General features: G+C 36.3%; 1 protein-coding gene and 1 pseudogene across 5 annotated transcripts in view; both read left to right on the top strand.

Moving 5' to 3' along the window:
- KIF13B (kinesin family member 13B) overlaps positions 1-27,457 on the top strand; it is a 301,896-nt gene that overhangs the window by 203,475 nt on the left and 70,964 nt on the right. For all 5 annotated transcript variants that reach the window (XR_005213387.1, XR_005213386.1, XM_037813374.1 and 2 more), the window contains 11 exons: positions 2,485-2,631; positions 3,205-3,234; positions 4,729-4,828; positions 5,423-5,549; positions 7,094-7,149; positions 8,745-8,869; positions 11,163-11,339; positions 13,806-13,898; positions 17,159-17,311; positions 18,126-18,203; positions 19,213-19,266. Coding sequence is in view for 3 of the 5 variants with exons in the window: in XM_037813374.1 (XP_037669302.1) it covers positions 2,485-2,631; positions 3,205-3,234; positions 4,729-4,828; positions 5,423-5,549; positions 7,094-7,149; positions 8,745-8,869; positions 11,163-11,339; positions 13,806-13,898; positions 17,159-17,311; positions 18,126-18,203; positions 19,213-19,266 (1,140 nt within the window). In the remaining 2 variants the exon portion in view is untranslated. The remainder of the gene's footprint in view (positions 1-2,484; positions 2,632-3,204; positions 3,235-4,728; positions 4,829-5,422; positions 5,550-7,093; positions 7,150-8,744; positions 8,870-11,162; positions 11,340-13,805; positions 13,899-17,158; positions 17,312-18,125; positions 18,204-19,212; positions 19,267-27,457) is intronic.
- On the top strand, positions 23,614-26,381 carry LOC119516864 (annotated as a pseudogene).

Below are 27,457 nucleotides of genomic sequence, written 5' to 3'. Positions count from 1 at the left end.
GGGAACAAAAATGGATATGGGTGAAACAGTAAGAGACTATTATGGCAGAGTAATGATAGTTTGGACTATAGTGGTGGTAGAAGAAGAGATGGAGGAAAATAAATGTTGCAAGATATTTAAGAAGAAGAGCCCATGGGATTAATGATGGATTGGAAATGTGGGAGTGGGGGAAGAGGTATTATGACTCCACAGCTGGGATACCATTCATTGAGATAGCATCACAGGGAGAAGACCAGATTTGAGAAGAATATGAGTTCCATTTTGATCACATTGAATTTTAGGACTAAGTAGAGATAGCTGAGCCTGCAAAACATGTTTGATAATAAGCAGCTAGACAGGAAAGAGGAAAGCCAGGAATGACCTTATGTCAAGGAAGCCTAAGTAATTTTTTTTAAATCTGAAAAGCTGTAAATTTTTAGAAATGCCAGACATACTGTGATATGATACTTCAGAGAGCTGCAGGGTACATTTAGATTTCATCTAGACTTATGACTTGGAAATGGTAATTATGGTTTAAATAATTTGCCAAAGGTTACACAGGTGGTCAGTGACAAAACTGGGATTAGAATTCATGGCCCATGGTGATTAACTGCTATTTGGTTTAGTAATATGAAATTGCTATATCTGTATATTAAAAATGGTCAAATATCAGCAGTTACTAGAGGTTCAATCTAATAGTTTCAGTATACTTTTCAAAACTTTTTTGTGGACCGATAAGCCAGCCCAGGATCCTTTTTCTCCTTTTCTTCCCTCTCCTTCTCTTGAATCCTCCCCTCCAAATCCATACTTGTTACACATTCAAAATAAGAGGACACATTCAAAATAAGAGGTCACTTTTGTCTTAAGCAAAATAAGCAAACAAAAGGTAGCTAATTGAAATGACTAAACTATTGTAGACAATTAAAATGCTTTCTGAGGAACTTTCTGCCCAACCCCCTCCCCCCAAATATCTCATGCATAGTTATTGGAAAAAATAAAAAGACATCTGTATTCCATCTATTCAAATCTAGCTTAATAAGATCAATCTTTGCCTAAGTAATTTTCCTGATATTGCAAAGCTCTTGGGAACTGAAGAGCCAATGGAAGAGGGGAAGAAATTGTAGATTACATTTTATTTTTCAAATTCTATTTTAGGTTCCTACAATTTATGAACCACTTTTGAAGTCAGTAATTTGGGAATACTGGGAACTTTTTAAAAAATATTATTTCATAGTAAATACATAAAAGCCACATAATATTTATTCTGAAAATCTGCTTAAGAAGGGACAGATTCTCTCTGATAAGTTCTTTAATTTGCATTTTTGGCTTAAAAATATTTTTATTTGGCAATAGGAGAGTGATTCCAAGATAGTAGACTTTCTTATTTCTAATTTTGATAGCTTATTTTTTAAAATAGATCATACTATGTATTTTGCATTTGGCAATATCTTTAACTTACATATATTTCTTTCTACAGCAGTATTTTAATAGCTACACAGTATTTCATTATATGTTCCTTAGTTTATTTAAACAGTTGTCAATATAATGCATTTAATTCGTGTCTAATTTTTTTATTCTTTTTATCCAACACAGTTTTATTCACACGCCATAATTTTTTGTTATTCTTAACAGTATTTTAAGATTTCTTAAAGCTGTATCTTTATGGATATGTATGATTATTTATCTAGAACAGATTTTCTAGCAGTTGAATTGCTGGGTGAAAGGATACTTATTTACATTTTTAAGACAAATTGCCCTGTGGGAAAGTTGTACCAACTTATATTTCTACCACAGTGTATATTATGGCCTCTTTCCTAAAGTTCTGACAATATCAGAAATTGCCTTTTTAAAAGATAATTGCTAGTTTAATAAGTGGAAATTAAGTTGTAGCACTACTTTTAATTTGTATTTATTTGGTTACAAGTAAGTTGAACATTTTTTATTGACTGCTTTTTGTATTTCCTTTGTTAGTTAGAATGTTTTCTTTTAATATTTCCTTTTATTGAAAAAATATATAAACTATGTATTTGTTCTGTGTCTTGACAGCTTGCTTAAAAGGTAAATTTTTTTTTGAATAATTTTTCAATTGATATTTTAGCTATGGTGAGTCTCTGAAGTTAAATGTTTTCTCAGCATTAGCCTGTAGGGGTCTCTCTTGACTAAATTTTGGAAATCAAGAAACTGATTTTAGAAAAGCTCTTAAAATGTCCACAAAAGGACAGATATTATATGATTTCACTTGCATGTACTAACTAGATTATGCACATTCATAGAAACAAAGTAGATTATAGATTAACTGGGGGCAGGGATTAGGGTGAGGGAATGGGGAGTTAATGCTTAATGGGCTCAGTTTCTGTTCGAGGTCATTTTGGTAATTGTTGGTGGAAAGGGTAGCACAACACTGTAAATATAATTAATGCCACGGAATTGTATATTTAAAAGTGATTAAAATGGAAAATTTTATGTTGTATATATGTTACCACAATTAACAATATTGTAATACAGGGGCAATCTCGGCGAATTCAAGTTGAAGTGAAGTCTGTACAGGAATCTGGGACTTTACCATTAATGGAAGAATGTATATTGTCTGTTGGCGTTGGATGTATAAAAATTAGGCCTCTCAGATCTCCCAAAACTCATGAGACTTTCCAGGTAAATTTCCATGTCTTGTTGAAAGACAAAACCAGATTAGAGAGTCTTTTGGAACCTTTAGGAAAACTGCCTTCCATGAACAATTCTTTCAATATATCTGTTTTGTTTTCCTTTGATGTCTTTTTAAAGTGTTTTTCGGTTGCATGAAATCACTGTGCCAGACGTGTACATGGCAAGCTAAGAGTTAAAACATCTCGGCCTCCAGGAATTCTACAGTGCCTAATAGTGATTAACCTCCTCAGTATTACCCCACCCCCCTGCGTAAACCCCCTGCTGTCTTGTAAAGACTATTTGTCAGCAGGTGTTTGATTTTCCCTGGTGAGTAGGATTATAAACCCGGCAGGGAAAGTATTGTACAGGTTCCTGAAAAGGTCAAATGAATGTTCTTCACTTTCTATGAGAAGCTCAAGGTTTTACTTCAAGTTCCTGAAAACTATAGAGCCTAGATTGATGGTAGGTGGGAGATGAAATAGTATATTAATTAAATTTGAAAATAGGAAGTAATGGGCAAGACTCAAATTGTATAGTATTGCCTGATTATTTTGGTTCTACATAGTATGTTTTTTCTTTTAGGAGGAAGGGGAGGACATGGATAGCTACCAGGTAATTTAGCACTGTTTGCCTTATAAAATAAGCCTGACTAAAGTATAGATTATTAACATACCTGGATCTTGCTATATACTGTTACTTAATAATTATACAATTAATTTTGATTCAATTATTATTGCTTTTTCTTATATTAAAACAGGGTACAGGACAATAAATATTTCTTCGTAAGGCTATCAACTAAAATCTGTTAGGCGTCAGAAGTTTAGTGTGTCTATCTCCAAAAAGTCATTTGTGACTGTTACCCTTTTCCAAACCTGGAGCTCCCCTATCCAAGTTCCCTTAAGGATCCATTTCTCCAGATCCTCTTCCTTGTAGTTTTTCTCTCCTTTAAGTGGAATCACTCACCTCTTTCCCCTGTTACATTTGGCTCACACTGACCTTAAGTCTAGCCAAGCCCCCTAGGTATTTCCCATATTTTAAGCCAGATCTCCCTTTCCAACTTTCTGGAGTCATACAGTTTCCCCCTCCCCTGTTTCCCTCTTCCATCTGCTGCAAGATTTTATTTCTGTGGAATCTTATCTTGTAAGTATTGGCTCATCCTTTAGGAATCTTTGAATCCTGAAGGTGGTCATCCTGTGTAGTCATTCTTCTGGTTTTGTATCATTCTAATGCAATAAAAATGTCTGCCTTCTTGTAAGTCACTGATAAAAATATTATATCAGGATTAAATATAGAGTCCTGTGGCATAACTATAAAGACTGTTTTTTTGAAATCTTTAAGTTAGAGACTTCTTTTTAAGTTGATATTATTCTATTAATCACTGTTTGGATGTGGTTTTTCAGTCATCTTTGATATCACTTAAGTAAATTCATTGCACATTTATCCATCTTGTACACAAGAATGTCATAAGCAATTTGGTCAAGTACCTTGGTGAAATCCAGATACACTGTATCTGCAGCATTCCACTGATCTACCCAGTCTTATAACTCTATTAAGGAAAGTGAGGTAAGATTGGCATGTGTTCAGATGTTGACAGGTAGAGTTATTGGTTTGTCAGTAATTGTCTTTGTGTCCCCTCCACCCCCAAATAAAAGAAAACAAACAGACAAACAAAAAAAAGGGAGAAAACCATGTACTTTACATTTGGAGACACTAATGAAACATGTTGAAGGCAGTAGGAATGCTTATGATGGTCCTAAGGATGTAATTGAAAGATTATTACTATTTTGATTTTTATCCAGCAGAGAGATCTCTTAGAAGGGCTTAGTTGCAAGTGCTTAGAGTTCTACCTTTTGAGCCATTAGAAATAAAACTGGTCTGGGTAGTAGAGGATACCCTTTTAGAAATAGTCTACCTTAGAAAATAATGCTTCACATTCTGAGAATTTCTGTTCTGAATTATGATTGGAGTCAACTTGTGGTGTTGTTGAAGAAATTATTGTGTAATATGTCATATTTTCATAGCATATTACAGCAAGGTAAGATACAGCATCAATTTGAGATATATAGTTTTGACATTATGTTTATGATTTACCTTTTTTCCTTGCAGGATCGTGATTTAGAGAGACTACGGAGAAAATGGCTGAATGCATTAACAAAACGCCAGGAATATTTGGATCAACAACTACAAAAGCTTGTCAATAAACATGGTAGGAAATATAAGTTGAATCTTCCCTCTCTCTAAATCTGAATAATTAGTTCCCCTTTGGAGCCAAATAAGTTGAGTCAGTTATGTCATTAATGGGGGTGGCAAGAGCATATGAGTGTTAGCCACTCTTTTCTTCATGTCATATTCTTTCCAAAGAACATTTATCCTGCTGTTAAAGTATCTTTGTGTAGGTATCTCCCTCCTCAAATAAAGAAAGAGAAAATAAGTATATCTAGCAAACTTCGTTCTTCAAAAATAACTTAAGGAGGGTGCTAGCATTTCTTGTCCAAAGTGCTTGAGTCTTCTGACTCTGGAACCGATCATTCTTGTACTGTTCCATTTTAGGCCTTCCATGATCTGAAGATGACCTCCCTGAAAGAGTAAACCTCACTTCTCTAGCTTATAGTTAGCTGGAACTTTTTCTTAGAGATTGCGAATAATTTCTGTTATTACTGAAGAGAGTAGTAATGTTTCCAGTGAATCATCATCAATCAACTACTGTATTGCAATATAGGCAAACCCAATCTTTACTTGGGACTAAAGTATAACTAGCAAGTGAGATTTCTGTGTTCTTTTCTCATTCTTGACTTTTTAGATAAAACAGAGGATGATGCTGACCGTGAAGCTCAACTTCTGGAGATGAGGTTGACTCTAACTGAGGAAAGGAATGCAGTAATGGTCCCCTCTGCTGGCAGTGGGATTCCAGGGGCCCCAGCAGAATGGTATGAAAACTTTACTGTGTCTTTTGATTCTAAATGCTAGTAAACTGCCTGCTTTCAATATGTATTTTTTCTGTGGCCTAATTAATGGAAGATATGATATACAATAGCATATGGGTAAAACAGTTGTTTGAATGAGAGGAACTGTCAAATTATTTTCAGGCATTGAATAACTGTGACCCAAAATTGCATCTTATTATATAATATTGTTATGGCCAAAGTAATTAAGATTTCTGAGACTCTAAATCAATATTTAGTACCACTGTACTTAGCATTAAAAAAAGTAGTTAATATGTTAATTACTTCAGTCATTCCCTTAAAAGACTGCTCTGTCATAATAAAATTGCATCTCCAGGAGTTTTTGATTTTGGTACTGGTTTAAATTGTACTGTCAGCAAGTGTTCTGTGCCAGTTTATGGAATGTAAAAAAATGGTAAATTAAGCCCATAGGGTCCTCAAGTATATAATTTTATAAGAAAATAAGTTTAAACAAGGGAACTTCAATTATTATTATTATTATTTTTTAATCTTCATTTTATTGAGATATATTCACATACCACGCAGTCATACAAAACAAATCGTACTTTCGATTGTTTACAGTACCATTACATAGTGGTACATTCATCACCCAAATCAATCCCTGACACCTTCATTAGCACACACACAAAAATAACAAGAATAATAATTAGAGTGAAAAAGAGCAATTGAAGTAAAAAAGAACACTGGGTACCTTTGTCTGTTTGTTTCCTTCCCCTATTTTTCTACTCATCCATCCCTAAACTAGACAAAGTGGAGTGTGGTCCTTATGGCTTTCCCAATCCCATTGTCACCCCTCATAAGCTACATTTTTATACAACTGTCTTCGAGATTCATGGGTTCTGGGTTGTAGTTTGATAGTTTCAGGTATCCACCACCAGCTACCCCAATTCTTTAGAACCTAAAAAGGGTTGTCTAAAGTGTGCATAAGAGTGCCCACCAGAGTGACCTCTCGGCTCCTTTTGGATTCTCTCTGCCACTGAAGCTTATTTCATTTCCTTTCACATCCCCCTTTTGGTCAAGAAGATGTTCTCCGTCCCACGATGCCAGGTCTACATTCCTCCCCGGGAGTCGTATTCCACGTTGCCAGGGAGATTCACTCCCCTGGGTGTCTGATCCCACGTAGGGGGGAGGGCAGTGATTTCACCTTTCAAGTTGGCTTAGCTAGAGAGACAGGGCCACATCTGAGCAACAAAGAGGCACTCGGGAGGAGGCTCTTAGGCACAACCATAAGGGGAACTTCAATTAAAAACAAGTATATGTTTCTTATAAGAATAAGTCCTACTATTAGAGGATATGATAATTAAATATGAAAGCATTGGTAAAAAGAAGAAGCAGTAACAGGTAAGACTTTGTTTCATCTCTAATGTTAAATTATAGTAAAACTAATACCTAGAGTTATTATTGGCTTGACCTGTGATCACTCTGAATACTTTTCAGGGTTGGGTCCTGAAGTACATTTTGCTGTGACATCTGCTTTATTAGAGATGCAATTGTTCTTTATGTTTTAGGACTCCAGTGCCTGGGATGGAAACACACATTCCTGTTATATTCCTTGATTTAAATGGTAAGTTAGGAAGTGTTTTCTGAGAGTTTAACACCTCTGACAAATTTAGTGTCCAAATAATATATAATAATATGTTTTAGTATCCAAATATTATATATGCTTCGGCAATTCTGTAATCCTAAGGTTTGAGTTAATGTTATTTGTGCTCAAGTACTCTGATGCTTCAAAAAGAATGAATTTTTTTGAGTAATATTTTTATAATAATAATAGATATGTTTTAATCATGATGCTTTCTCACTTTTCATTGCTATAACCCACAGTGCTATATGTATGCTTTACATTTAGGATGGTAGTAACAGATGGTATATATTTGGTATGGTATTTAGGATGGTAGTGATGTTTTTGTATACTTAGAATTATCTAATAAATTTTTCATGTTTTCTGTGAGTTCTTGTGACATTCATCCCTGTATTGTCTCTTTTTAAATAACTGTCATTTTTCTGACACTCCCCTACCCTACCCTCCCAGTAAAATGCTTTGGGTCTGGCTGCATTTCACTTATACTCTATCTGGAGGAGAGTAGAATGAGAATCAAAGATAAGTTAAAAGCCAGAGATTAAATTCTTAACACTTCTAAAGGAAAACTTTGTATTGATGTTTTAAAATTTAGTATCCTAAATAGACAAGTGTGGATATGCTAAATATTTTTTTTCTAATGGGTTATGATAACTGAGGTGGTTAGCATCTTATGCTGTTTAGCTTCTTTAGACATGGAAGATTTTTTTATACACCTACAGAGTTAGAGAATAATATTAGCTATTTCCACTGTCCATTTGATGGGGTTGGAGGTTTTTTGTTTGTTTGTTTGTTTTCATGTATTTCAAGTCTACCTTGTTCTCTTGGACCTTGGAGACTGAAGTTGAGTGTCTCTTCTTGTGTTAGGATTCCTAGATGGTGAGGTGCTTCTAAGGGAGATGGGTAAGAAAGTGGAAAAGAATAAACTTGAGGAAGCCCTGGTAGTATGTATATTTGAAGTGATGATCAGGACATTGTACAATTTTGTGCACATTCTTGGTTTACCCAAGTCTGCCTACTAGGAAAGGTACTACTGATACTTACTCACAAGCTTAAGATAGACAAGGAGTTAGGATGTCTAAGGTTGGCTCTGAAAAACCAGAGGCCCATGGGACATCCTTCCAGTTTCTAGCTCGTGTAGCCAATTGATACTTTTGTTGAAGTTAACCTGTCAGATAACAGGAATCGTTCTCTCTTATTTCTCATTTCTTCCCTTACATTTTAAATGGAATAACTAAGAGCAATGCACTAAAGGTAGGGAATTTGGGTTATAATCATATCGTTAACATTTAAGAGCTGTGACCGTGGGTAAACTCTTGAGTATCTTGGCTTTAGTTGCCTTTCATGCAAAATAAGGCATAAAAGCAGGCAATGGGATAAGATAATTTCGTGAGTCACTTTTTATTTCTAACATATGGGAGCTATTTAATGGTTATCATAATTGTCACATAAGATTTCATAGCAAAAAGCAAAGGAAATATGAAGCAAAAGATTTTTAATAATAAGTACATTGAAATTGAGCTGGTCAGGGTTATCTTTTAAAATGATCTTGGTATTTAATGGAGCTTCTTTGCTTTTAGCTGATGATTTCAGCTCTCAGGATAATCTTGATGACCCAGAAGCTGGTGGATGGGATGCTACTCTCACTGGGGAAGAAGAAGAAGAGTTCTTTGAACTGCAAATTGTGAAACAACATGATGGAGAGGTGAGAAAGCATAACTGTGAAAGATCAGATAGAAAGTAGTTTCATTAACCTTTCCATGAACCTTTTGAAACAATCAGCAAGATAATTTCAGTGTTTACATTTCTAAAAAGATACAGAAGAAAGCCTTTCATTGTTACTTCTAGAAAGAATAGAACTTTAACATCAAGTTATATCCATTTAACCTTTTACTTCCTCTTCCCGGTAAAGGATCTGTATTAGTGTTCATAGTTCAAGTCAGCAGTAGTCCATTCCCTAGGACATATGCTTGATTCTGTTACTTAACCGGTGATAAATGGAAGTAAATCTTACCAAAGCACATGGAGGTAAAGTGACTTGAAGTTTGGATTTGCTTTGAAATTTTCTGGTAAATAAATTTTAAAAAGGAAAAAAAAAAAAAGATGAAGGGAGAAAGTATTTACGAGTCACATATCTGATCAGGTTTTAATATGCAGAATATATAAAGAATTGGTACAACTCAACGACAAAAAGACAAACAACCTAATGAAAAAATGGGCAAAGGGCTTGAATAGATAGCTCTCCAAAGAAGACATACAAGAGGCAAATGAGCATATGAAAAGATGCTCAGCATCATTAGGGAAATACAAAACCACAGTGATATATTCCCTTTCTACCTACTAGGATGACTGTAACCCCATAAATGGAAAATAACAAGTGTTGATGAGAATGTGGAGAATTTGGGACTCTCATGTATTGCTGGTGGGAAGGCAAAATGGTGCAGTTGCTATGGAAAACAGTTTGGCGGTTCCCTCAAAAAGTTAAAAAGATAGAATTGCCATATAACCTAACAATTCTGTTATGTATGTACCCCAAAGAATTGAAAGCAAGGACTCAGACAGTTAACTGTATGCCAATATTCATAGCAGCATTATTTCCAGTAGCCAAAATGTGGAAACTACCCAAGTTTCCATCAACAGATGAATGGATAAACAAAATGTGGTATATACTTACAATGGAATGTTATCCATCCATAAAATGGAATGAAATTCTGATGTGCTACAATATGGATGAACCTTGAAAGCATTATACTAAGAAAAACAAGCCAGACACAAAAGGACAAATATTATGTGATTCCACTTATATGAAATATGGAGAATAGGCAAATTCATAGAGTCAGAGAGTAGATTAGAGAGTAGATTATAGGGGAGAGGAAATGGGGAGTTATTTCTTAATTGGTACAGAGTTTCTGTTTGGAGTGATAAAAAAGTTTTGGAAGTAGATGGTGGTGGTTGTACAACACTGTGAATATAGCTAATGCCTCTGACTTGTATACTTACAAATGTCAAAATTTATTATATGTATAATAAATATATACCACAATTAAAAAAATGACTAGATGAAACAAATATGGTAAAATCTTGATAATGGTTGAGTTGGAATAATGGGTATACAGTGAGGGAGGAGTTCATTCTCTCTAGTTTTGAGTATATTTGAAAAATTATTATCAAGATTTTTAAGTAAGGGAAACTAATATAATGCACTGAGGATGTATCCTCACTTAGTGGTATTCCTGACTAAAATACAAAACTTGAATCTAACTATGAGGAAATAACCAAGAAACCCAAATTGAGGTACAGTCTATAAAACAGCAAGTCAATACCCTTTCAATAAATCAGTGTTGAATGATTTAAAAAAATTGGCTGAGGACTATTTTAGATAAAAATAGCTTAAAGGGGCATAGCAATCAATGCAATTTGTGATCATGGGTTAAGATAATTGAAAATATTTTTATATAGATTCTATATTAGATAATAAAATGTATTAATGTTAAATTTCCCAAATATGGTAATTTTTCTATATTGAAGTAAGATGATGTCCTTGCTCTTGGATGATACTTGCTGAACTATTTAGAGATGAAGAGTTAAATGTCTGCAACTTACTCTAAAGTGGTTCAGCAATAATAATAATGTGTGTGTGTATGCGTAGTGGGAAAGAGAGAAGGAAGCAAATGTGGCAAAATGTGAATAATTGGCGAATCCAGCTGAAAGATATGCAGGAGTTTATGTAAATTTGCAACCTTTCTTTATGTTTGAAAAATTTTCAAAATAAAAATAAAGTAAGCAAAGCAAGTAAGGAACATTATTATGTACTTACCAGACTAAGGTGATTGAGGATACATCCTCCTATGATATAGTTTCCTCAGGGCAGTTTTCATGGTTTACTATGTTGCTTGTGACTGGCATCTACCACCTCACCCCAATTTGAGACAGTTTCCTTGAGAGCGTTTTTGATTTTTAAGAGAAGAGGGGAAGTGTACTATTTGTTTTCTCTGTAGGTGAAAGCAGAAGCCTCCTGGGACTATGCAGTACATAATTGCCCTCAGCTAAGTAAAGGCACACCAGCAGATGAGCGCGTGTTTCTCATTGTGCGGGTGACAGTCCAACTCAGCCATCCAGCTGACATGCAGTTGGTGTTACGCAAACGGATTTGTGTCAGTGTTCATGGCCGACAGGTGAGTCATTAATCCTAGTTAAAGCAATAACTTTGATCACAAGTTCAACATGAGGGCAGGGCCATGGAATGAGTGCTCTGGCCTTCTATTCAAATAAGGTCTATGAAGCATTGGTTTTTCTTCTCAAGGTAACCATGCTTGCTTCAGTCTAACATGCCATCTAGACTTCCTCCTATGTGGTATTGTTAGATTGAATCTCTTATGGCAGATTCACAAATTATGGTAGTTCTTTGGGGTGCATAGCCCTGTCAAGGGGAAGTTCACTGTTTTTATTTTTGCCTTTTCTTCTGGATCATACAAGATGAGAAAGTTCATTTACAAATCAGCTGTTTCTCCATTGGTGGTGTGTTTGTTATATCCTTTTCTTTTTATACGTCTCTTTTCTTTTAGAAATTATGGTGAGATTTCAGGTTAGAAAATGATGAACTCAGCCTAAGGAAATCAGCGATAACATCATAGAGGAGAGTAGCATTTGCGCTGGTACTTCAAAGATGAGTGGAGTTTGACAGGCAGAGAAGGATGAGATGGATATTACATGAGAGGAGGAAATAGCATGTGCAGACATAATGAGGAAGGAAAGGAAGGATGTGGCAGGCTTGGGGAACATTGAGAAGCATAGTGTGACAAGGGTGTACTGCATATACCAAGGGACATGGCTGTAAGTATAATTGCAGCTAGATAATATGAAGAAGTTTAGTGGAAAACTTCTAGGTAAGAATTTAAACTATTTCTGTAATTGGTTTTGCAAATATAAGGGTTTGGGAGGTTGATTCTTTTTTACTGTCTTACCTCACTTTTTTGAGACATTCTCAATACACTGACTAAAACCAGTACAGATGAAAATAAATCTCTTTATTGAAAAGAGCAGAGTCATGGTTGATAGAGTCCTAGATGTAATCTCCACACTTAGGAATTAATCTTTAGTTCTAAATGTTACTCTGATATCAATCTTTGAAATGAAGACTGGCAGTAATGCTGTTAAAATTGCAGCTCTTTAGCTTGGCAATCCAACATCAATAAAATCCAGGTCATTGGGTTAGCTATAGATGTATATGGTCTGTCTCCCCTTCACTTTCTCTGTCTCCCCTTTCTCGTAAGTCTGTAAGAGATTGAAGAATACACGCTGCTCATGGGGAGCTTTTTAAGAGTTGTTTTCCATTTTAGAATTAGAGATCTTGGTTGCCCGGCACTGGGAGTTAATCTGGCCCAAATGCTGCTGCAAAAGAAAGTTACCAAGTCCCTACTCTTTTTTTTTTTCTACTTCTTCCATTGCAGGACAAAGGAGTTGCCAAATTTTGCTCCTTGTAGAAATGATTTGGAAGTGTTTTAGGGCATGCCGTTTTCCCACCCATTTCAGATATTTCAGTCCTCAAATTGCTCTTTATGGCAAGAAAAGGAACTCCTTTATGTCTCTTCACTAATTCCTTGCAGATAGAAAACAAGAAAAATAAGATAACAATAGCTTACACACCTCTCCTCACCAGCCGTTAAAAAAAAAAAAAAAAAAAAGAAGCTGTAGCTATGCTTCTGCCCATGTAACTGACAGTGGCTCAGCATTGCAATGCTCAAGTCAAGAGAGGAAAGGGATGAAATAAATGGTATCTTTGTGTTCTGTGAGTCAAAAATCTTTTAAAATATTAACTAAATATAACTAAATAGGATAGAAATTATTGTTAAGTAGGTTTGTGAAATTACGTATTTGTAAGACCGAAGACCTTGAGTTTTCTTTTTTTCTTTGGGTTTTTTCACATACTTCTAACTCCTCTTTTGCATGGAGAAAAAGGTTCAGTGTCATTTTAATATTCTTTCTTCTTATCTGTATTCACCAACTGTATTCTTCCCTCATCTCTGCTCTCTTCAACCTCTACAGGATGTTCAGTCTTAGCAGCATCTTCAAATGACTCATCTATGCATTAATTCAACAGTTCAATTCTTAACTGTGCAAAGAGCGCAGTCAGCATAAACAATGACCATGCACTCTTAAATCATTTGTCATAACGATCCTGCTTTGGTCGAGAATTTAATGCCTGAACTTGTCAATATTCATAGTACAAGATGTCCATCGTGCTGCAAAAAAAAAAAAAAAAAAAAAAAAAAAGTGGAAGAGTCACCAGTCCTTGCTTATATCTTACTTTAGTGTAGAAGGTCATTTTATTGTGTAGACATCAACAGTCTTATTTCTGTAATATTTAAGCGGAGTTTAACTTGATGACTAGTGCCAGTTTTCAGAATTTGGAGGCTGTACTTTTGTATTGGGTATAGGAGCTATCATATACTGCACGCATCTACTAAATTGGTTTTGTGCACTCAGATGAGCTTGCGGAAGCTGTATTTTGTGATTTGGATTTCTCTTATAGTGAAAAGATGCTCTTGCTTTCTGTTGAGTAGAAGGAATGCAACATCTTTTGTGCTCTCTCTTTGTGAATGAGCTGGGAAATCATATCTCCTATTATGTGTTTTTCCTAGGGTTTCGCTCAGAGTCTCCTAAAAAAGATGTCTCATCGAAGTTCTATTCCTGGCTGTGGAGTCACTTTTGAAATTGTCTCCAATATTCCAGAGGTGAAGGATCACATGAAATTTGAGTCTACTAAAAAGAACACTTAAAAAGAGCTAACTCTCAAGAAATATTTATTAAGTGAAAATGTATATTTAGAAATTTACTGTAGATTTTCAGAGTAATTTCTTCCTAATCCCATAATTCATTGATAGTAAAATGTACTGTGGCTTTTAAGTTCTGGTTTTAGTATTTTGTTAAAGAAAAGCTTTTTTTTAAAAAGCAAATCACCACTTTTCATAAAAGAAGAAATAAGATGACAGTGTTGTAACCCGAGAAGTGAGGCAACATAGCACAAAGATTAAGTGCTTCATTATGGAGTCAAATAGATTCTTGGTTTCTGTCACTTATTAGCGAAGCAAACTTGGGTAAGTTACTTTGAGCCTAAATTTTTTCCTTTTTCAAAGGGGGTTTATGATACCTTCCACACAGAGTTGTTTTTAAGGATTAAATGAATGCAGTATGTATGAATTGTTGTACACATACAAAACAATGAATTGTAATTGCTGTTGTTACTATCGTTGTTGCTATTATTTGAGTTTTGAGGGCTTAGTAACTAACATTCCTTTCCTGCTGAGCTAATTGTGATATTCACAAATGTCAAACTGAGCTCAAAATATCCCTCATAGAAGCTTCACGAAGGATATGTCTTAGATGTGCCTCCTGTTATTTAACCCCTGGATTAGATACTTATCCACCAGTCACTGGCACAGCTGGGAAATAGAGGCTTCCTTTGCATGGGGATGCTGCTTCTGCATGGTAAGGGAGAGGTAAAGGTCCTAAGGAGAGGGCTTTGAAAAGAAAAGAACAACAGTTCCTTCTTTCATGCTCACTATATAAAAAAAAAAAGACAAACAAACAAACGAAAAAAGGAGGAGTGAGTGAGAAGTAGAAACTGTACTTTCCTGGGGGAGGGGAAAAGTGGAAATGTGAGACATGGGTGTGAACACTCCTAATCCCAACACCAACACCACCATTGATTCTCTTAGTTTGTGAGCTTGGTGTTTGTTGACTGATTCAGTTGAACATTTGAACAATAGGTGGATAATATATATTTTAATAGAGATCAGTTTTTGGAAAGGTAAAAAGTAAACTATATAATACTTAGTTTTTGTTTCAGTTCTCTTGCATTTTAAAACACTTTTTCCTCTCAAATAATTTCCAATTATAACTAGTTCTTTCCTGAATCCTCAAAGTGTTAGACTTGATATAATAAAAATTAACTATTTAACTATTTGGTTTGGAGCCTGCTGAACATTTAAAATATTAAGCTTGTTTTCAAAATTAGACTAGCTGCAAAATATTGGGTCTGTAATAGATTACTCTGTATTGTTCATTCACTCTTGTTCCTAAGATTTAAAACAAGAATACTTCTCTGTTTAGCCAGAATTACTGTTTATTCTGTGTATCTAAATGTTCTGTATGTTTTCCTACTTTTTAAGGATGGTAACTCTGTAGAATAAATTGTTTAAGTTGCAATTGAAAAACAGTGACAGCTATAATAAACGCTCATCATTTTTTTCTTTTCTCTCTTCTTCCCTTCAGCTCCCTCCCTTCCTTCCTATTTATAGTTTTCTTATCCTCTTTAAAAGTCTTTTTATTCTCCAGGTGATATTCTTTCAAAGGGAAGAAATGTGGGGAAAACATATAGCATCATGTGATTGGATCACCTGTTAATAATTAGCTAAGCAGCCAAGTTGACAAATAGTATTTTCACATGGTTAAGTCCCGCTGATAGACAAAAGGAAAAGTGAAACTTAAAGCCAATAGTGTAAGGACTACACTTGGTAATTTTCTAGTTTATTTTTTATCTAAAAAAAAAAGATCCCTTGACGTATAAGCTAGGTTTTTTCTTATGAGAAAGCCCCAGAAGCTTCTTTATATTCCATTTTACAGAAGTTACTTAGAGAATAATGGCAAAAAGAAGTGGTTGTAAGCCAGAGAGCATCAAGACACAGATTATTTCCTTCTTGTTGTAAAATAAGGATAATGCCCGTTTGTTCCCTTCTGACACCAAAAGTATTTTGGGTTGGGTAGTGAAAAGAACACTGTACTAGGAGTCAGGAGACCTAAGTTCTACTCTTGATTCTTGCTGATTATGTGGCCATCTTCCTTTGCATTCATAAGATGAGGATGATTTCTTCTTTTCAGGGTCCTTACAAGGTTCAAATAAGTTATTGTAGGTGATAACAGTTTTCTGAACTTTAATCCATTTTATGAATTCTTCCATATTTGACCCAAGACTCATTAACATTTTCATTAATATCTTTGAAGTTGGGATGTCTTCTAAATGACGGTATCTTAAGATTAAATTGACAGTTTTTTTTTTTTTTAAATCTTAGTGGTATATAATGTTTTGTCTTGGGACTAATGGCATCTTAAAATACAGTGGAATATGAAAGTATGTTGTTTTTGATATTATTAAAACAAATTTACTAGTAAATAAATTATTTGATTTTCTCTGAGAAAGGTAATTTGTTATGAACTAAGTTTGCTTGAAGTAATCAAATGCATAAATAAAGAACCTCCCTGATATGTGAATATCCTGTTTATACACATGGCCAACCCATGCCAGAGGAGAAGGGATGGGTTCTACCTGAAAGCATAGAGATTTTGCCTAGATACATCTCTTTTTTGTTTATGCTATGGGCCTTTGGTGATACCACTCAGGAGTTGATGGCAGTTTTAGAAACTGCCACATTTTTAGTACGTAGTCCAGGATAGGTTACTTATTAACAGGGATTAGAAGCTAGCCTCTATTATCACTACTATTCTCCATACCTGTACCTACTTCATACTTGGAAGGGGCTAGGGTTGTTTGGATCTCATCTTTATCTAGCTAGCTCTTCTCCCTCTTTTTTGCCCATTCAGAGTTCCAGAGAGGAAATATGTTCCTGAGGCATTGTTATTATGGTGGTTATATTTCTGGTTAGTCTACAAAAGCCTTTCTAACCAATGTTTTTGTTTGCAGTGGAAATATAGTAGAAAACAGTCTTGTTGAGAATGTGTTGTGGTTCACTTATGCTATGCTTAACTAACCTTTTTAAGTAAACCTAGGAACCTAACCACCATTTATACAGTTATTTCTGTGGGAAAATGAATATGGATTCCAAAGAGCTGACTTTAAAATGGTATTTTGGAATACATTCCATTTGTTAGCTCAGAACTATGTGTTTGCGTGTGTGTTCTTGTATAACCAAGAAGCTTTTATAATGATTTCTGCTATAAACTTCTTAATTTCAATGTACAACATTCTATTCTACAGGATGCCCAGGGAGTAGAGGAACGAGAAGCATTAGCAAGAATGGCAGCTAATGTTGAAAACCCAGCTTCTGCTGACTCAGAGGCTTATATCGAAAAATATCTCAGAAGTGTGCTGGCTGTAGAAAACCTTCTTACTTTAGACCGTCTTCGACAGGTCAGCCAATAGAACTGGTGGCAGTAACACTAACCCTACCAAATTCTTTCTTTGGTGTTCTATAATTGCAGTATTGTTACAACTAAGCCTTAAAGAATTTAAGTGGAACACATTAATTTAGATTAAACTTCTTGCCTATAAAATCTTCAAATATACCAAAGCTACAATCGGAAAGTTACTTTTCCCAAGACACTAAATTGTATCTAGTTGCCTTGAGTTAATGGAAGAAAATATTTAATTCTTGCTGGTTAAAGAATTATTTAAAAAATTCCTTGTTATTGGGCAATAACGTTCTGAAAAAATATGCAGAAATGAGGCAGAATAGGTCCTTCTTTGCCTAACCAAACATGCCTGCTACATCCTTAACTTGCATTTCTAGAAGGAGATAATAGGAATGTCAACAGTTAACCAAAGCCTTAGAGAAAACATAAACCTCATCCTCATTTTTCTAGCAGCATTGAGACTTTTTTTCTTTTTAAACCAATGGTACTAATAAAAGTTCTAAGTGAATGGTCTGATTTTCTCTGTCTTTGTGGGATTCCTGAGATTAACTTCCAGCTTCAAGGGGCAGGCAGTGGACAACACAAAATAAGAAAAAAATTATCTAGATAACCTGTCAATACGTAACTAACTTTGAATAATCAAGAGTGTGTATAATTAGTTTATTCTGTCATGTGAAGTAACAGTCATTATTTAAATAATGAGGAAAATATATGCATAGATAGTAGATCAAAGCCTGCTTTACTTAAATAGTATTGCTTTTGGGGTGTGTCTCTAATATTTATTTTTCTTCTGTATATTGTCTTCTTCACAGGAAGTTTCAGTGAAGGAGCAGTTAACAGGAAAAGGGAAGTTAAGTAGGAGAAGTATTAGCTCTCCAAATGTGAACAGAGTGAGTACATAGAATCACACTTCTTTGCACTGCCTGGTGTCTCCTCTCTATCTCCTCTTGTATAACTCTTCCCCATCCTTTAAATTTAATCTTAGATATCATTTCCTTCTCTAAACTGATTTAAGTGTCCCTATTCTCTACCCCTGTAGCATTCTGTGCATACCTCTATCACTGTTCTTACTAATATTTTAGGGAAAGTATCCATTTAGGTATCTTGAAAATGTTTGTTATTTATCTTTATATCTCTTGTGCCTATCAGAGAAGACTGTAGGTGTACAATGAATGCTTGTTGAACTAAAGCATGACTAGCCAAGTGCCTAGGGCAAACCATTTACATGGTCTGGTCTTAATTTAATCATCGAGGAATCTGGGCTAGGAATCACCTGGCCAGGCAGTAGTGTAAGTGAATAAAATCGGTTAGGTTTGTTTCATAATGGTGTCTTAAGTTTGTTATCTTTAAACATTGATACATTTTACATACATATTAAACATATAGAAATAATTCTTTACCAAGAAATTTATTTGTGGCCCTATTAATTTCACTCTCCTTTCTTCACTATCGATAAGGATGTAGAATGAGAAATATCACTCCTTTGTCTTAACTTTACACCAAGAAAAACTGCAGTGCAAGCATTTTAATAAAGAGTAGCTGACCCATAGCCTTAGTGTTGGAGAGATAATAATGAGTGACAGGAAACATATCAAACTGGAGAGTACTTACAGCCTCTGTGTTACCTAGTTCCAGGCAATTGCTGCCAGGCTGGTTATCTTGATTTTACATAAATCTCCATTTAAAAATTGTTGGTAACTTACTCAAATTAAAAAAAAAAAGTGCCCGACAGTGTCCCAAAAACCACTAGTTTGCAACCTTGGTCTAGATAGCCTCTCTGCTACCATCTAACTTTAACATTCTTTTGATTTTGTTTTTCAGAGCCTTGCATTTCCTGGACCATGGATTTATGTGCTTTTACACATAAATGACTAATCCCCCTTTTTATTTCTTCTTTAGTTATCTGGAAGCCGACAAGATCTTACTCCATCATACACTCTAGGCAGCAATAAGGTAAGTGTTTATGTAACTGTTGTATACCAGTTTGAGACCTATGTCACTTTCACTTTTCCTCCTTTCAGATATCACACTTTATTTCTGTATATCAAAATTTCTCTTTTCTGTACTTTGTAAAATTTATAGGAAAGTGTTTATATCTTTTTATCTGCCATTAATTTAAGATATTCCTATCCTTTTTTACCAGAGTTTCTTATGATTGGGACTGAAAAACAGTTTTGTTGCTAAAGTTTGTATTTTTGTCTAAAATATTTTTCGTATTTGTAACAGAAAAGGAACTTCAGATCAGATTTTTAATAGTAAAATATTGATAAAAGATTGAAAACGTACAAAGCTAAGATTGTGCCTAAAAGAATATTACTTGTCAGAAGAAAGAAAAAATAAGGAACAAAAATTTTATTAGCTGGAATTTGTTTGCTTGTTAATATAGTTTTCCCCACTTAACATAGTTTTATGCATAGATAATTCCTTGTTACTTACTTAGCGAGTACTCCTTTAAAGTGTAACTGATGTCACATGCCACAGCTTTGTGCCTGTCATTTTTTGAGTGACCTAGTTACCCTAATATATGTGATAGAGGTTCATATTCTCAGCTGTGTGCAAAATACTCTCTGAATTGCTGTCTTAACCCTTGAGAAGCTTAATAGTGAACAGTGTCAGATGAAATGGTGTGATGTCAGGGATTTGTTTCAAAATAATCTGGGGTTGGGTGGTGGTAGGTGTAAATATAAAACAAGATTGGCTATTTAATGATAATTATAAAAGCTGAATGAGGTTCATTAAACTACTTTCTATTTTTATTATTCTATTCTCTGTTTTTATGTATGTTTGAAATTTTCCATAATAATAACTGATAACAAAAAGAAAAGTGAAGTTGATGAATCAGACTTACTTTTAAGATCTAGACTACTGGTAATTTGCCTGAAAATAATATACTGTTTTTATTTATTTATAAATATGTTTGCAGACCTAGTTTACAGCTCATGAATTCATTGATCACCTACTGTGTCTCTAGAATTTTGTTATGCTTCATTACTTACTCCTGTATACTAGTTCAGTGATAAGTTTGGTTAGCTCTTGATAAGCATACTGTAGGTTCAGTTATCTCTTGCAGCAGTCAAATCTATTCCTGAATTGTAATTGCTATCTCCAAACTCTGAGATGTTGATCCCTTTAGTATATAACCTTATTGGTCTCTGGAACATTGGGTATCTGTGTGACACCTGAAACTCAGAGCTAGAGCTTGGCAGCTCTGAATGTCAGTATTAGCACATATAGCAACTGTTAAAAAATAAAAAGCTGAAAAACAGCCCAAACTTCAATTATAGATATGAATGAAGCAGATCTGGTTAAGACTAGGGCAAATCAGGCCAAAAGGTAAAGGCTGAAACTTGACTGTGTGTTAAAACTTCAACTTCCATGTGAGACCAAGGGAAGAGATGTTTGTTTGTAGGATCCATATTTTCTAAACGATATAACTTCTACAGTCAGTTTGTTCAAATACCACAGTTACATGGAATTTGGAATAGGAGGTGAGATATGGTAGGTCTGTATAGGTTGGAGTGAAATACCAACACATCCCAAAGTAATTTGGGCAGGGAATAAAAATATATATGCGGGGTCCCCCTGAGGAGCTAGGGGAGGATGCAGAGGTGTTGGACTTCCTAACCTGGATAGTTGCTGATGTTCTCACAAACATTGGGGACTGACGGCTTGATATGCTGAGCTCTCTGTCTTGGAGCTTGCCCTTATGAAGCTTGTTACTGCAAAGGAGAGGCTAAACCTGCTTATAATTGTGCCTAAGAGTCTCTTCCTGAGTGCCTCTTTGTTGCTCAGATGTGGCCCTCTCTCTCTAACTAAGCCACCTCAGCAGGTGATCTCACTGCCCTCCCCCTCTACGTGAGCCTTGACTCCCAGGAGTGTAAATCTCCCTGGCAATGCAGAATATGACTCCCGGGGATGAATCTGGATCTGGCATTGTGGGATTGAGAACATCTTCTTGACCAAAAGGGGGATGCGGAATGAAATGAAATAAAGCTTCAGTGGCTGAGAGATTTCAAATGGAGTTGAGAGGTCACTCTGGCGGACATTCTTACGTACTATATAGATAACACTTTTTAGGTTTTAATGTATTGGAATAACTAGAAGTAAATACCTGAAACTACCAAACTCCAACCCAGTAGCCTTGGCTCTTGAAGACGATTGTATAACAATGTAGGTTACAAGGGGTGATAGTGTGATTGTGAAAACCCTGTGGATCGCACTCCCTTTATCTAGTGTATGGATGGATGAGTAGAAAAATGGGGACAAAAACTAAATGAAAAATGGGTTGGGATGGGGGGGGATGATTTGGGTATTCTTTTTTGCTTTTATTTTTTATTCTTATTCTGATTATCTCTGGTGTAAGGAAAGTGTTCAAAAATAGATTGGGGTAATGAATGCACAACTACATGATGATACCATGAACAGTTGATTGTACACCATAGATGATAGTATGGTATGTGAATATATCTCAATAAAACTGAATTTAAAAAAAAATCTAACCCAAATCCTCAATTAAATTACAAGTTCCTTGAAAGAAGAGGCCCAAGTTTCTTCTGCTTTTCTACCTTATCCCAGTTTCCTCATCTTTAAATTGAGAAAATAATACAAAGAAAATTACTGTGTTTCATCCACACCAATTAAATAGGACAAAGGAACATGGATGCTATAATAGAAGTATGTATAGATAGAGTAAGAGCACAAAAGAGGGAGTGGACCCTTTTAGAGGCATTATATGAGTATCCAGACAGACTCCAGAGAGGAGATAATCCTTAATTAAGTTTGATGCTGAAAGATTATTAGTCTACACAAGGCAGGAAGGGAGTAAACGGAACATTTCAGGCAGAAGGAGCAGCGTGAACATTAGGTATGGAGGGGTGAAGAGGGATGGTGTGGCCAATGAGACTACATGCAATATTAGTGAAGTAAAAGGTGCATTTTGGGGGATAGAGCCAAGAGTTAAGGAGTCTTGTTTTTTAAGTCCTACAGTGTACCAAGGAGTAATGAGGAGCTAGGCAGACTCTAAAGAGCTTTAAAACATGTGTGTAACATGGTTAAATTGGAATTCAGATTTTTTTTTTTTTTAACAGTCTACCTAAAACTCAGTCCCTAGCCAGGTATATTGTGTAAAATTACATTAGTATAGTAAAGATATGAATAGTTATCCGTGGAAGAGGTTATTTAATGAATCTAAAAATGTAAAAGTATGATTTTTTTTTTCTTTTTGAATTGGTGGATGGAGGGTGAAGAGACCAGGTAAGAAAAAAGGTTCAGCAGGAGAGGATGGAGAGGAAGAGAGACACAAATATATTAAGGAAATAAAATCTGTAGAATTTAGTGGGCATGAAGAATGAGGTAAGGGAGGGGGCACACTAGTACGATATCTGGGTTTCTGGATGAAAATATAGCTCACTGAGAGATAAACTATAGGAGGAGCAGGATTAAAGAAGAAAATGATGAATTTAAGATATCTGTGCTAGTTCAGTGGTCTTGTGTGCCAAGGTTGAAGCCCGTGATGAAGAAAGATTTGGAGAGCCAGAGGTGATGGTTGAAACAGTGCAAGGGGATTAGATCACAAAGGCAAAGCTGTGATGGAATCATAATATTTAAGGGGAAGTGCAGGAGGAGTAACTGGTAAAAGAGACTGAGAAGGAGTAATCATAGAAGAAAGAAGACCCAGGAGAACAAGTGTTTTATAAAGTGGGGGAGAAGAATATTTTAAGAAGGATATCCTCTAGATTCTTCAGAGTAAGGTGATGACTGAAAAGACTGTTTTGAATGTGACAGTGAATAAGTCAGATTGAAAATTTACCCAGAGATGTAATATTAAAGGAGTTAAGAAAACATTACCAAAAAAAATGTCTGCCTGAGGAGACCTACAAGTTCTATTCAGGGGGCCTGCTGGCCCACCCTGGGAGGGAGGGGCAGTCTCGCTGGGGCAAAGTCAACCAAGGTACCGGGCAGTGCAAAGGGGAAGCCAGAGCCCGCACTCCCAGCCAAAGTGAACTTTAATCAGGGTGGTTGGATGCAGAGCTGGGGCGGCAGGACCTGCTAGAAGTGACCGAAGATGAATCCCCAGCAGCAGCGCATGGCCTCTATAGGGACCGACAAGGAGCTGAGCAACCTGCTGGACTTTAGTGTGATGTTTTCCTCACCTATTAATAGTGGGAAAACCAGACCAACGACACTGCGAAGTAGTCAGTTCAGTGGCTTAGGTATGGATGAATGAGGAGGTACAACATTCTGGGCAGCAAGTAGTCAACCAAGCCCCTCTTATGACGCATCTAGAGTACAAAACACGAGATGAAGCAGTTAAATAACAAAGCAGGACAGGAGGGACAGAGAATTAAAGCTTTTACAGATAGCCCTCATTACAGTGATCACTTGAATGACAGTTGATTAGGGCTCATGAAGGCTTGTCCCCAACACCTTTCAAGAACTCAAATCTGATGAGAAAAACATCAGAGAGAGGCTCATTTTCCCTTTGCAGCAGAGATATGGGATTACTGGGCTGTCAGTCTAGTCTCTTGAAACAAGATCTAGGTTTTGAGAGCCCAGCACAGCTGTCTTCTTCAGGAAAACCTGGGACACCATACAACTCATTCTCTTACACAAGTTCCAGGAGGAGACCCCCCATGACTCTGCAGCACTTGATCGTTTGCAAGCAAAGAAAGTCAGAAAGGTGCCTCTTGGTTTGCCTTCTTCTGTATATGCACCATACCCAAATTCAGGTGACTTCAACTGTGAATCTCCTAGTTACCCATCTTCCAAACCACCAACCAGTATGTTTATTAACACTTTCTTCATACAAGGTGGGACCCACAATTATTCTTACCTTTGGAGTTCATCAAATAGGATGAGCCAGCCTGGTTTTGGTGGAATTCTAGGGACTTCCACTTCCCACATGTCTTAGTCCAATAGTTATGGCAGCCTTCATTCACATGACTGCTTGGGTTATCCTTAACACTCAGTTTTGCCCTCAGACATAAACACAAGTCTTCCACCGATGTCCAGCTTCAGTCGTGGCAGTACCAGCAGTTCAAATTACATGGCTGCCTCACACACTCCTTCCATCAATGGCTCAGACGGCATTCTGGGAACAAGAGGAAATGCTACTGGAAGCTCACAGACATGTGATGCACTTAGAAAGGCGTCAGCATCTATTTATTCTCCTGACCATACCAGCAGTGGTTTTCCTTCAGTTCCATCAACACCAGTTGGATCCCCCGCACCTCTCACAGGTGCTGGTCAGTGGCCTAGACATGGAGGGTTAGCTCCTGCGTCACCAAGCTATGAAAACTCCCTCCACTCCCTGAAAAATTGAGTTGAGCAGCAACTTCACAAGTATTGTAAAATGCAATGTCCTTCTTAAAGGATGTCTGTGAGCAGTCTCAAATGGAGGATCATTTTTAGAGTGGATGATGCTATCCATGTGCTACGAAACCATGCTATGGGTCCTTCTACCAGTTTGCCTGCTGGTCACAGGGATATACACAGTTTATTAGGACCAAAATACACCAATTGGAAGCCTCAATTCAAACTCTGGAGAATACAGGCTTGTTACAAGCAATAGATCAGCTTCAATGGTTGGAACTCATTGGGAAGTCTCTGTCACTCTCAGCGGCAGTCATTCAGTCTTCTTCAGTGCAGTCACTGCTTCAAGTACAGACCTGAATCATAAAACTCAAGAAAATTATGGAGGTGGCTTGCTGAGTCAGTCTGGAACTGTTGTTCCAATGGAAATCAAGACCAAAAACAAAGAGAAGGATGAAAACCTTCATGAACCTCCTTCATCAGATGACGACTTCTCCCAAAAAGATATCACGGTTTCATCTAGAGGCAGAACAAGCAGTACTAATGAAGATGAGGATTTGAACCCAGAACAGAAGATAGAAAGGGAGAAGGAAAGGCAGATGGCTACTAATGCCAGAGAATGCTTGTGCGTGAGAGATATTAATTTGGCATTCAAAGAGCTTGGCTGAATGTGTCACCTTCATTTAAAGAGTGAAAAACCCCAAATGAAACTCCTTATTCTTCATCAGGCCATGGTATTCATCCTTAGTTTAGAACAGCAAGTCAGAGAGAGGAACCTTAACCCCAAAGCAGTCTGCCTTAAGAGAAGGGAAGAAGAAAAAGTTATAGGCAGAGCCATCAATCACACTGCCAGGAACCCTTCCTGTGCTTAGTAAAACCACCAACCCTATGGGTCATATGTGAACATCAGCGAGTTCCTGAGTTATCGGTAGGCTAGACAGAAGAAGATGATCTCTCCTCATGAGGACTTGGACAACTCAGATTGCCTGAAGACACAAACCTGACAGGAGAGAGAAGGAAAAACAAAACACTTGAAGCGAGAAACTCAAAGTGTAATCCTATGATCAAAGCAACTAGTCAACACTTCCATCAGAGGTGAAGATAGGAAGTTCATCCGATAGAACTGCTTGTTACAAGCAGTGTGTTGCTTCTGCACAATTGGAGACTGTCTTGATCTCTTCATTCACCATGGAAGTTGCCTTGTGCCTAAACTGAATTGACAAATGCATTGTAACTACAAATTTAATTTATTGTTATGGAACTGTAAGGTCTGCATATAAAGGGAAAAAGTTAATTTGGAAATCTGATCTATGCAGCTGATGCCAGCATTCGTTAAAGCTGTTCTCTTGCGGAGAACAAAGCAGTGAAAACCATTGGCTCTTAGCATCCCTGGCATGCCTGTTAGTGTCTTAAAAGGGAAAGGAAAAGTCATTTGTTGCCCTCTCTTATCCTTTTCCATATGAATAGTGTTTTCCATGAAACAGGAAAATATTACCTGGTATAGCATTTGTCTTGCTCTCATTTTTTTTCATTCGTTCTTGTTTTTCTCTTTGTGAATGTTATATTTTGTCTTGGAATCTGTATAGTTTATGGTCACAGTCCAGAATCCTCCATGCAACCCTGTGTGCTTTGCACATTTAGCATGCTAATGCTGCCATTACGTAAAATACCAGAAATGGATTGGCTTTTATAAAGGAGGTTTATTTGGTTACAAGTTTACAGTCGAAAGGCCATGAAAATGTCCAAATTAAGGCATCAACACGAGTATACCTTCACTGAAGGAAGGCCAATGGCATCTGGAAAACCTCTGTTTGCTGGGAAGGCATGTGGCTGTTGTCTGCTGATCCCGGATTGTGTTTCAAAATGACATTCTCCAAAATGTTACTCTTGGGGTGTTTTGTCCTCTCGTAGATTCTCCGGAGCAAACTCTGTGCTAGCATCTCCAAAGTGTCAGCAAAAGTCTGCTTTCAACGGCCATCTCCAAAATGTCTGTCTCAGCTGCAGCACTGAGCTCTTTCTGTTTGAGCTCTTATAGGGCTCCAGTGAACTAATCAAGACCCACACTGAATGAGTGGGGCCACACCTCCTTGGAAATAATACAGAGTTATCATCTGCAGTTGGGTGGATCATATCTCCATGGAAACAACCTAATCCAAAGGTTCCAACCTAATCAAGACTAAATACATCTGTCCCCACAATATTGCATTAAATAACTTGGCTTTTTCTAGGGGACATAATATATCCAAACTGGCACAGATTGATAAACAGAGACCATTTGTGACCATAGCCTACTAAGATTTTAGAAGTGGAAATTTTGTCCCCCAGGTTTTCCCCAAAATAAGTATTACTTAATTTTTAATGATAACTAAGTCTTTTCATGCTTCCAGGTGTCATAGTAAAGCTTGTAATAGTGAGAAATGTAAATCACAAGGGAAGAAACTACTTTTTTTTTTTAATCTTCATTTTATTGAGATATATTCACATACCACACAGTCATACAAAACAAATTGTACATTTGATTGTTCACAGTACCATTACATAGTTGTACATTCATCACCTAAATGAATCCCTGACACCTTCATTAGCACACACAAAAATAACAAGAATAATAATTAAAGTGAAAAAGAGCAATTGAAGTAAAAAGGAACACTGGGTACCTTTGTCTGTTTGTTTGTTTGTTTCCTTCCCCTATTTTTCTACTCATCCATCCATAAACTAGACAAAGTGGAGTGTGGTCCTTATGGCTTTCCCAATCCAATTGTCACCCCTCATAAGCTACATTTTTATACAATTGTCTTCGAGATTCATGGGTTCTGGGTTGTAGTTTGATAGT

Source organism: Choloepus didactylus, chromosome 20 (assembly GCF_015220235.1).
Source record: "Choloepus didactylus isolate mChoDid1 chromosome 20, mChoDid1.pri, whole genome shotgun sequence".
Taxonomy (NCBI): Eukaryota; Metazoa; Chordata; class Mammalia; order Pilosa; family Megalonychidae; genus Choloepus; species Choloepus didactylus.
This window is presented reverse-complemented; position numbering and strand designations above follow the sequence as displayed.